The following is a 12,162-nucleotide window of genomic DNA, read 5'->3' as shown; positions in this document are numbered from 1 at the left end:
AAGCCGACGAAAGCTACATGATTAAAGCGCGCATTCAGCAACCTAAACAACGAAAAGATGGGCGACATTTTGGTTAGAGCTTTATCATGGTGGCTTGAGACAATGAAACCTGTGCAGTCCAGCTCAGCTATATGGTACCTCTTGTACACTGACACACTGGAGTGTGTTTTCGTAATTATAGTTGTCTTAGTACGATACTTGATTTTATAGTTAACTCTTTTACTTATTGCATCGTTAACTATGTTCTAGATACTTAAAGTTTGCATCGCTGCTATATCTTAAACGTGTTGTATTTGCACTACAGTAGCACTTTTAGGATCAGTGAAGTTTACATTTTTTGTCTTTTATTTAACTTGTTGTCTTCCTTGTGGTCTTGATACTTGTTTACTTACCTTTTACTTACCTGTGTGTTAACACTGCCCCTGTCGTTTTGTATGTTTTACTGTGTGTCGCATCCAAATTAAAAATTCTCATCCAAAATAAAATTTCAGTTTTGTATGTATATATCTATATATAAATATTCATGCCTACGTGTATATATAAAAATATTTACATGTGTGTATTGTGCAGCTCTAGTTTAATGACAACATCTAAACCTAGCATACATCCAAGAACGTTGAAGAAAAGTGACCGAACCCTGACAGTGTTAGCTACTAAAGTTAGTGGTTTAACAACTTTGCATTTGAATTGCTAAGAAAAAAAAGTAAACGTGTTATATTTATAACTTATCTATGTGAAAGTGCCGTAAACAAATATACACGTTTCTGGGAATGTTGATGATAGTGATGGTTTTCCTTCTTACTGCTGCTATCCAAGCCATGCGACGCCACTTTGTTAACTCGGATACCTGTGATCCAAAGTGCTGTTCTCAGGCAGGAAATCTAAACAAATGCTATCTATTTAAGTGTTTTTCACATGCTGGTCGTGAGTGCGACTATGGCAGGTCAAATGTCTGCGATAAATTGATGAAAACTTTAATATTCATTCATATTATGGTGTAAGTCAAAATGTCTGTGTTCAAATAATATATGTGTGTTAAAAATATAAATAAATCCTTATATTGCTGTACTGGCCATAACATTCTTATTAATTTGTTATAATTAAAATACATTTAAATTCATAATTCTCACTTATTGATGCTGCTCGATTGCTCCTGTCTGCTGAGAGGTTGGTTTGTTTGTAGCTGCGTGTAGCTTCGCTTTTCAATTTATCAACTCTTCTCTAGAGATCAAATATAATTGCACTGTGTACATACCGTTGATACTATCAAATTAATCTAACAAATTCGACTGCTGTTAGTTCGCTTTAATCTAAAACTCGGCAGTGAGTTAGTACTCGTTAGCCGATTCACTTTAGCTCCCACCCGCTGCTGCGCTATTCTTGGCTTTTTCCGCTCCTGTTCATTTGTTCCTTCGCACTCGTTCGCCTCCGCTTTCACAAGCTCATCAAAACAAGAGTGGTAAGTGAATCCTTACTGTGAGTAAATGGCTTCTCCCTGCATCGTCACTTGCACCGTCTGTCACATGTATAGCTTATCCTTCTCTGTTAGAGTTGATTCACGTGTGATAAATGCAGGGAAATAGCTAGGCTGACCGAGAAGGTTTTAGAATTAGAGACACGCATACAAACTTTAATTGAGGACAGTAAGAATGCGAGGGCTGTAGATACTGCTTTGGATGCGACTAGTACAGTAAATCGTGTACATTGTTCGGTTCCAGGTTCAGAGCCCCTGCAGCAGGGCAATTGGGTGACCGTGAGGCGGGCTAGTCGCGGGTCAAAACACCGCTCATCTGTTCCGATCAGAAAATCAAACAGGTTCTCCCCACTTAGTGACGCACCCACTGAGAAACCTGATCAAAGTGCTCTAGTAATTGGCGAATTCTATTGTGCGGAACGTTAAAATAGAGACACCAGCCACCGTAGTCCAATGTTTACCGAGCCAGAGCGCCTGACATCTTGTCAAATTTAAAAGTGCTGGCTAATGCTAAACGTCGCCAGTCGGAGATCACTAAAAATAATATTAAAGAGGTGTGTGAATTTGCAATCACGATGTCGGACAATGTAATATGCTCTGGTCCCCTCCCTGCTTACCGGGGTGATGAGATTCACAGCAGACTGCTGGATCTCAATGGCTGGATGTCCCGCAGAACAACATAGGCTTTATAGACAATTGGATGAGTTTCTGGGGCAGACCTGACCTGCTGAAAAGCGATGGTCTTCATCCCTCCTGGGGTGGTGCCACTCTTCTATCTAGAAATATGGCATATAGTCTTATAGCTCCAACATGACCAACTAGTGCCCAGGTCAGGAAGCAGACAGACCGGCTAAACCGACCGTCTGCTAGCTGCCTCACGTCACAGAAGGCAGTTAATTCTCAGCACATAGAGACTCTTTCCCCTAGATATCACACTATAGAGACTGTGTCTGTTCCCCGAATTAGAATATGCAGAGAACCTTCAAACCAAATCAAAAGCAATAACTTAATTAATGTCCAACAAATTAAAACTACCTATAATTCAAATAAGCAAATGATAAAACTTGGCCCGCTAAATATTAGATCACTTTCCACAAAAGCACTTTATATATATGATTTGATCAAAGATCAGACGCTAGATTTGCTTTGTTTGACAGAAACCTGGCTAAAACCAGATGAATATATTACTCTAAATGAATCTACCCCCCAAAATTATTTCTATAAAAATTAGCCACGTTTAAAAGGTAAAGGGGGAGGTGTTGCTACAATTTATAACAATATTCTTAGTACTTCTCAGAGGCAGGCTTTAAGTATAACTCATTTGAAGTTTTGGTGCTGCATATAACATTATCTACAGAATCATGTGCTAGTGATAAATCTTCTGTCATGTTTGTACTGGCTACTGTATACAGGCCACCAGGGCACAGCACAGATTTCATTAAAGAATTTGCTGATTTTCTAACTGAGTTAGTACTGGCCGCAGATAAAGTCTTAATTGTTGGTGATTTTAATGTCCATGTTGATAATGAAAAAGACTCATTAGGATCAGCTTTCTTAGACATTCTGAACTCCGTTGGGGTTAGACAACACGTCTCTGGACCTTTTCTTCTGGATTGAAGAAAACAATCTGACTCCATGGTATAATGAAAACACACATACCCTAAAGAGAGCAGCCCGGAAAATGGAGCGCAGGTGGAGAAAAACTAAATTAGAAGTATTTCGTATTGCCTGGCAGGAGAGTATCCTGTCATACAGAAAAGCATTAAAAATTGCAAGATATGATTATTTTTCATCACTTTTAGAAGAAAACAAACACAACCCCGGTATTTATTCAGTACAGTAACTAAATTAACAAAAATAAAACGTGCTAATATTCCCAAGAGTATAGCTGCAATGAGGCCATGAATTTCTTTACTTCTAAGATTGATACCATCAGAGATAAAATTGTAACTATGCAGCCACAACTGCAGTTTCACATCAGATAGTGAGCTTTAGATCCCCTGAGGAAAAATTACACTCTTTCTCCACTATAGGAGAAGAAGACTTGTACAAACTTGTTAAATCATCTAAACCAGCAACATGTATGTTAGACACTATTCCATCTAAACTATTAAAAGATTTGCTTCCAGAAGTCATAGATCCTATTTTGAACATTATTAATTCATCATTGTCATTAGGATATGGTTCCAAAACCTTCAAACTGGTTGTAGTTAAGCCTCTTATTAAGAAACCACATCTTGATCCCAAAGACTTAGTAAATTATAGACCAATCTCTAATCTCCCTTTTCTGTCAAAGATACTAGAAAAGGTAGAATGAGAATGAGAAAAAATGGTGTCTGTGAGGATTTCCAATCAGGTTTTAGACTGCTCTCATTAGAGTTACTAATGACCTGCTTTTATCATTGGATCGTGGTTTTATCTCGTTATTAGTGCTATTAGATCTTAGCGCAGCATTCGATACTATCGATCACAACATTCTCTTGACTAGACTAGAAAACTATGTTGGCATTAGAGGAAGCGCCTTAGCATGGTTTAAATCATATCTATCTGAACGCTATCAGTTTGTAGCATTAAATGAGGAGGTATCATATCCTCAAAAGTGAAATATGGAGTTCATCAAGGCTCAGTGCTAGGACATTTACTTTTCAACCTGTACATGTTACCTCTGGGAGATATTTTCAGGAGTCATGGTGTGAGCTTTCACTGCTATGCTGATGATACTCAGCTCTATATTTCAGCGCATCCTGGTGATACACACCAAATTGAAAATCTAACAGAATGCATAGTCGATATAAAAAGCTGGATGATGAGTAACTTCCAATGCTAAATTCTGAAAAACAGAGTGCTAATAATTGGATCTAAAAACCCCACATATAATAATCTAGAACACAGCCTATCACTTGATGGCTGCTCTGTTAATTCTTCATCATCAGTTAGGAACCTAGGTGTGCTGCTTGACAGCAATCTTTCCTTCGAAAATCATGTTTCTAGCATCTGTAAAACTGTGTTTTTTCATCTTAAAAATATATCTAAATTACGACCTATGCTTTCAACCTCTAATGCAGAAATATTAATTCATGTGTTTATGACCACGAGGTTAGATTATTGTAATGCTTTATTGGGTGGTTGATCTGCACGCTTAATAAACAAACTTCAGCTAGTCCAAAACGCAGCAGCCAGAGTCCTTACTAGAACTAGGAAGCATGATCACATTAGCCCGTTCTGTCAACACTGCACTGGCTCCTATCAAACATCGGATAGATTTTAAAATCTTATTAATTACCTATAAAGCCCTGAATGGTTTAGCTCCTCAATACTTGATCGAGCTCTTATCACATTATAGTCCTGCACGTCCGCTGCGTTCTCAAAACTCTGGCCATTTGATAATACCTAGAATATCAAAATCAACTGCGGGCGGCAGATCATTTTCCTATCTAGCACCTAAACTCTGGAACAATCTCCCTAACTCTGTTCGGGAAGCAGACACACTCTGCCAGTTTAAATCTAGATTAAAGACACATCTTTTAACTTAGCCTACACATAACACACCAACACACTTTTTATTATTCAAATCCGTTAAAGGATTTTTAGGCTGCATTTTTTAGATTTGCTGGAACCAGGAACACTACTCCTAAAATACGATGTACTTGTGACATCGTAAAAAGAATGGCATCTACGCTAATATTAGTCCTGTCTCTATCTCAATCTGTTTTCACAGTTTGTATCCAGACTAGATGGTGGATCAGCACCCAGAGATTATGTTCATCAGAGACCAGAAAACCTAGATGCACCCGTGGACAGATCACCAGATCCTGATGCACACACACACACGCACACACTAAGTCATTTACACTATCTGACACAGCTGCGCTTAAAAAATTGAACTGGAAGTTAAGTGCTGGGTGTCCGGTCAGAGGAGAACTGACCTCAACTGAGTCTGGTTTCTCCCAAGGTTTTTTTTTCTCCATTCTGTATGCATGGGGTTTTGTTTCCTTGCCGCTGTCGCCTCTGTCTTGCTTGGTTGGGGACACTTAACTTCTAGTGATTATAACTTGAATTGATTCCAGAGACCGCCTCTGCATTTAATAAGAAATTGGTCACTCTCCATTATACATCTCTGTCATTGTACTCTTCTACATTATACTGTTCAGTGCTTTGATGCAACCTGTGTTGTTAAAAGCGCTATATAAATAAAAATGATTGATTGATTGATTGATTGACTTATTGTAAGATATTAATACAGTGTTACACTTGTTACAATATTTTATTTATTAAACGTTATGATTAATATCATATTTTATAACGCCAGAAGCTCATTTCAGTCTTGTAAAGAAATTATGTTCATGATACAAACACAAAAATCTGATCTCAAGTTGATTTGTCATTGTTTTATTATTCCTACACAAAAACATCAGAAGTACTTGTTCTTAATCAATCATGCTCAGAAAAAAAAAAAAAAAAAAGAAAAAATTAATTACATGTTCTTAATTCATGTTTGTAAAAGAAACTTTTCAATGGAAAGGTCATTTTAATTATAATGATACAAATGTTTATTCTGTTATTTGAGTGATAGAAGTTGAGCTGCAGTATTAATGTCTTGAAGAGACTCATAACATCTCACTGTTACTGATTCATCATGCAGCTCAAAGAATTATGGGTAGAATCTCATCAGTCTCTTCTGATTCATCAACACAATTTCACAGATGATCCAAACCAAGCCATAAACCCAGGATAGAGTGTCTGAGTGAATGTGGTCTGGACTGTGTGGATGAGTCTCATTGTGTTTCTGGAGATGCTGAAGAAGGACAGAGTTCCTTCGCTCTCATCCACATACACTCCTACTTTATAGACATTATCATAGTCTCCAGTTCCTTTTCTGATGATGATGGGCTTCACTGAGAGTTCGGTCCATGTGTCATTGTGTCTGAATGAGTATCTGAAAGGAGAGCAGATCAAACTCCAGGACTGATCAGTACCTCCAAACCAACACTCTTCACCCCGTCCCTTCCTGCTGATGCTCTTATATGACACTGATACCAACACTTCTCCACTCCACTCAGTCTCCCAGTAACAGCGTCCACACAGACTCTCTCTACACAAAACCTGACACACATCATCAAATCTGTCTGGATGATCACGGTATGGCTGAGAATCAGACACACATGTCACCTCTCGGTTGTCCTCAGACAGACGGAGATCATTGTTTGCTGTGTTTGGATCCAGTGTTAGAAAACAGGCATCTGAACACAAGAACAGGGGTATTAATAACAACAACAACAATTACTACAGCTGTGTGTGTGTGTGTGTGTGTGTACACTGATTTATATATTGTAGGGTTTCAGAGTGAATCAGATCATTGAAGATTCAATCGGAAATATTGAAACTTGAGGAGCCGAATTCCACCAAGAGACCCAGGACAAGACAACAACATCATAAATCTGTCCAGGATATCTGACTGAAGACTGAAACAAGCAGATCCTCTTTCACAGATCAGCTTGCAACATTAACACAAAAGTACACTTATTGATAATCTTTTTAACTTAGCCTACACATAACACCCCAACATACTTTTTATTATTCAAATCTGTTAAAGGATTTTTAGGCTGCATTACTTAGATTTGCTGGAACCAGAAACACTACTCCTAAAATATGATGTACTTGTGACATCGTGAAAAGAATAGCATCTACGCTAATATCAGTCCTGTCTCTTTCTCAATCTGTTTTCACAGTTTGTATCCAGACTAGATGGTGGATCAGCACACAGAGATTATGTTCATCAGAGACCAGAAAACCTAGATGCGCCCGTGGACAGATCACCAGATCCTGATGCACACACACATGCCGCTGTTGCCTCTGGCTTGCTTTGTTGGGGACACTTAACTTCTAGTGTTTATCGTCGAATTGATTACAGAGACCATCTCTGCATTTAATAACAAATTGGTCACTCTCATCATTATACATCCCTGTAATTGTATTCTTCTACTTCATACTGTACAGTGCTTTGATGCAACCTGTGTTGTTAAAAGCGCTATATAAATAAAAATGATTGCTTGATTGATAATCCCAACTTCGGCAGGAGATTGTCAAAGTTGGCACAAATAATCAAGATGATGGTCAATAAGAGGCATAGCAGGACCATCACATGCAAACCTATGGTATAACTCACAAGCTAAAGGCTTTGAATGGTTTCCCCCATCCAAGACAATAAACAGACTGAATTTCCTTACAAGGGTCTCCATAGTATGCATCCTTGTGTTCACAGAAACAGCATAAACTGAATTTCCATGCATATACATGCTGAATAATAACATAATCGCTTATGTACATAACTGCATATTATGCTTAACTATCGTGCTAATCACTCATTGTTTATGTATTTTGAAAATCTATGGAATGGTTCTCCTGAAAAAAACTGAATATGCTGGTTAGCTATGTTTTGAAGCCTTATTTAGAAAAATACCATCTTAAACCAGCAAGGACCAGCATAAACCAGCTTCAAAACATACCTACCCTGCATATGCTGTTTTTTTTTTTCCAACAGGGTTATATGGCTATATCCATTTACATTTAGTTAGTCTTTTTGCAGACGCTTTTTATCCAAAACGCATCAAAGAGTACATCAAGCGATTCATTTTTGAGGGACAAACAGACAGAGTAAGTGCTTGTAACACCAAGTCACAGGCAGTGTTCAAATTAGTACAAGCCAGAAAGGGAAGGAATAAACAAGCGGAAGGAGAAGTGAGAAGTGAGAATTAAAGAGGTGAGTTTTCAGCTGTTTCTTAAAGATTGACAGAGATCCATGTTTATCCATGTTCAGTATGCATGTGTTCAAATCACTTTGCTTTATTTGTATTAAAAGAGAAGTATCTTGTATTTAATGTCTTAAACTGCAGATCTTGTTGCTGTGATAATTAAGTTTTTTCACTATATTTTAATATCCAGTGCAAAGTTGATGTTGCACGGCTCATTCAATGAATCGCTGGCCGACTCGGTGATCTGCCATAAAAGTGATCCTGTTTAAATTCTCTATAAAATCTTAAATTATTCATTTGAGCCTATACAATATTCTGGTTGGGACTTAAACCTGAATACACACAGCCCTGGGACTTGGTGGGGACCTAAATTGAGGTTCCCACGGACACAAAAGCTTACAAATCCATCAGAATGCATTTTTTGAGAAAGTAAAAATGTAGAACGTTTCTACGTGTAAGGGATAGGTTTAGGTGTAGCGTTGGTGTACGGTGATAGAATATATGATCTGTTCAGTACAGCAAGCATTACATCTATAGAGAGAGTCCAGACAAGGATAGCAAACCAGACGTGTGTGTGTGTAGACGTACATTTTTTCATTCCTGCTGTAATACTGGACTCTCCTCCATGATCAGCACTAGAAAACAGAGTCACAGTGAGTCAATAAAAAACTGTTGTCAAGGTAGCTGGGTGGTTGCAATGATGTTGATAAGATGTTCAGGTGGTTGCTTTGCAGTTGCAAATGCACTCAGTGTGGTTGCTAGGGTGTTACTATGTAGTGGCTAGAGTGTTGCTATGCAGTTCCTAGGGTACATGGGGTGGTTGCTAGGGTGTTGTTGTGCAGTTGCAGAGATTTGATCTGATCATTATCACTCTGTCTGGAATGACGAGAAGACACAGAAAACGAAGACAGTCCAAATCCAGATGAACTGTGGCCGCATCTTCAAGATACTTCTAGAAACCGACTTGTAAAGCAATGCTGCAAAATTTTGTCAAAAATAACTAAATTGTGTGCAGAACTTTCTGTTGTCAAACAATAATATCACTGGATGATCACATTTAATGGCAAAATCAATGTTTGTAAAAGTAAACTCATATTTCCTACTGACAATAAAACTAACACATTAAACCATTTTTAGCTGCATACAGTAGCCCTGCTAGACATACTGCAGTTTGTTACTCAAAGTACCTGCATTGTGGAATAAAATCTTCATCTCCAGATGTTTGCGTTTCATTCATGATGGATCTGCACCACTGACTGTAGAAGGAAAGGGCAAACAATCACAACAGTTAAACAGTCTATTGTTCAGTCTGAAGAGATTTGATGATAATACTGCACTGTACAAAAAATAATAATTACATTTTACACAATTTTTATTTCTTAGGAAAATATTCTTAAATTAAAAACAGTAACAATTTTACAGGTGTCACAGTCTAAAAATGATATGGGCTTAAGATTGCATAAAGCTCATGAAGGTGAGATATTCTTTTTATATTAAATAACAAATATTAAAATACATGAGACAGGGTGCCTAGTCCTCCAAGGAAGAAAAAACGGCAAGGTGTCAGATTAATTCATCCCGGCTAATTTCCCTCAAGTCATTGAAGCGGTTCACAACGAATAAGGAAACAAACACCACCTTAAGCCCTGAAGTTAGAGCACCACCTCAAAAGATGGCTAAAGTCATTGAATGTGAGGTAATTATGTCCGTGATAAGAATGCCCTTAGCAATGCGACACTAAATGGACTACGTGTGTTCCGTCCCATACCCTCCAAAATTTGAATGAAGCAAAGTGGGATGCTCCACATCTTCTTCTCTTTGGTGAAGAATACACCAGTATCTTGACAGCCAGAGTAAGTAATATCAAAAGAAACTTGAAGAACCAAGTATCAAGCACTGGACAGAACTTGCAAAGGTGACACTCTGTCAGGTGATGCTTTTTAATCGTAGAAAGGTATCCAAGATGTCCCTTAATCCTCATCGATTCATCCAAATGTAGAGTTTGTTTTATCAGAACTTGAGTTAAGTCACTTTGCAAGAACTTCTAGAGAATTGAAATAAGAGGCAAAAGTGGACGAAAAGTTCTTCATTCTTCTCACTCCAGATTGAAGGTGACATTGAAGGAGTTAACTTGTTAAGACTCGTCATAACTGTGATGTGCTCGATGAGAATAGGTTCATGTCAAGCACTAAGTCACTTCAAGGATCAGATGTTATTTGTTAGATTACACCCAGCGGCGTTATCCTCAACCAGACTGAGGAAGCACATGGCCACTATGTCCAAGGTTCTCAACAAAGGACAATAAATGGACGAACTTGACAACTTCCTAGGACACGATGTTAGGGTCCATCAGCAGCATTATCATCTACCTAAGCGTACATTACAGCCTGGCGAAGATAAGTAAAATTGTTATGGCCATGGAACAAGGACAGCTATCTGAATTCAGCGCCTCAGATGGTATAGACGCTGCCGGGCCTTCTTCACCAGGATGTTGATGTGACAGGACCAAGACAGGTCCTGCGTGATGTTAACACCCAGGTACCGAAACTGTCCACTCTCTCACTGGGGTCCCGTCGATCATGATGGGATGGTAAGAGCGCACCTGCTTTGTGCTGAAGTCCACTATTTGTAGTGGCCAGACAGTCATGTGTGTACAGCGAGTACAGCAGGGGGCTTAGAGCACAACCCTGAGGGGCTCCAGTGCTGAGAGTGAGGGAGGATGAGGTGTGTTTTCCCATCCGTACGGCTTGTGGTCTGTCGGTCAGGAAGTTGGTGATCCAGTGACGCAGGGATGGGCTGAGTCCCAGGACCTCCAACTTCGAGGAGAGTGTGGAGGGAACTATGGTGTTGAACGCTGAACTATAGTCCACGAACAGCATTTTCACATAGTTCCCTTTCCTAAAATCCAGGTGGCTCGTGTTTGTGTGGAGGAGGTGAGTGATGGCATCCTGCGTAGACCGGTTCTGGCGGCAGGCGAACTGTAGTGGGTCGAGTGTGTCCGGTAGTGATGAGGTGATGAAGTCTCCGACGAGTCTCTCGAAAACACTTCATCACTGCCGACGTCAGAGCTACAGGGTGGTAATCATTCAGGCAAGATGGTTGAGGTTTCTTCGGCACAGGAACAATGATGGACTGTTTGAAACACAAGGGGACTGTAGACTGTTTCAGGAGAGATTAAATATCTCAGTGAACACCGGTGCTAGGTGGTCAGCACAGGCTCTCAGAACCCGAAACTTGTCATGAACACATACACTCGGAGCCAAGAACAGTCAGAGCAGTATACTTAACGTTTTGGAAGACATACTAAGTGCCAGATTATCATTTGCTGAATTAAATCTAGGGTTTATTTATTTCTGCAATCCTCCATTTAAAGAAATTTGGCTAATTTACTTATCTTACATAGACTTTTGGCATATTTTGTTGTTTTTATTACGTATATGTACATCTATGAATTATATTCAAGAAAACACGATTGTATATTTATTCAGAGGGTGTGTAATCATTCATGCTGTGCAGTGTACAGTATATAATTTTAGTTATAGTGTTATAAACGTACATGAAATGTTATGAAAGTCAAAAAAAGATGGATCTTACCTGATGCCGATGTTAAAACATATTTTTGCCAGGATACTGTGCGTGAAAAGAGCACACTGTGTGATAGAGCACAAACAGCATTAGAAGAAGGAGAAGCCTGCAATGACGGACAAACACATTCTGATGGGATTTACTTGATCCCGCCCTGACAGGTGTGTCTTGTTTGCCGAGCAAAACAAAGAGTTTGCATTCCCATTTGTATGTTACCTTGTGAAGATTTTGCATGTTTAAATTCCGTTGGCAAGGTTACGTGCAAATCATGAAAAAAAAACTGCATTTCTGTTACAAACTATAGCTTATATATATATATATATATATATATATATATATATATATATATAT

The 12,162-nt window shown here is 38.8% G+C and overlaps 1 protein-coding gene across 2 annotated transcripts; it reads right to left on the bottom strand.

The window, feature by feature from the left end:
- Positions 1 to 5,962: 5,962 nt before the first annotated feature.
- On the bottom strand, positions 5,963 to 12,001 carry LOC122343122 (stonustoxin subunit beta-like). Of its 2 annotated transcripts, XM_043237472.1 has the most exons (4): positions 11,821 to 12,001; positions 9,414 to 9,482; positions 8,815 to 8,861; positions 5,963 to 6,714 (listed from the first exon to the last, which is right to left on the bottom strand). In XM_043237472.1, exons 2-4 carry the CDS (start codon positions 9,461 to 9,463, stop codon positions 6,161 to 6,163), a joined length of 651 nt encoding a protein of 216 aa, XP_043093407.1. In that variant the 5' UTR covers positions 9,464 to 9,482; positions 11,821 to 12,001; the 3' UTR covers positions 5,963 to 6,160. The 2 variants fall into 2 exon arrangements, with proteins under 2 accessions (XP_043093407.1, XP_043093410.1); XM_043237475.1 differs by lacking the exon at positions 11,821 to 12,001 and having other exon boundaries at positions 9,414 to 9,835.
- Positions 12,002 to 12,162: the final 161 nt, after the last annotated feature.

This window comes from Puntigrus tetrazona, chromosome 4, assembly GCF_018831695.1.
Source record: "Puntigrus tetrazona isolate hp1 chromosome 4, ASM1883169v1, whole genome shotgun sequence".
Lineage (NCBI taxonomy): Eukaryota > Metazoa > Chordata > Actinopteri > Cypriniformes > Cyprinidae > Puntigrus > Puntigrus tetrazona.
Note: the sequence above shows the minus strand (reverse complement) of the source record. Positions and strands in the feature narration are given on the sequence as shown.

What these genes read in the sequence shown, in the direction of transcription:
- LOC122343122 (XM_043237472.1), bottom strand. Translation starts at nt 9,463, where the DNA reads ATGAATGAAACGCAAACATCTGGAGATGAAGATTTTATTCCACAATGC. An exon ending in GATTTTATTCCACAATGCAG is followed by an intron (nt 8,862 to 9,413) that starts GTACTTTGAGTA and finishes TCTGTTTTCTAG; the next exon opens with TGCTGATCATGGAGGAGAGT. An exon ending in TACAGCAGGAATGAAAAAAT is followed by an intron (nt 6,715 to 8,814) that starts GTACGTCTACAC and finishes TCTTGTGTTCAG; the next exon opens with ATGCCTGTTTTCTAACACTG.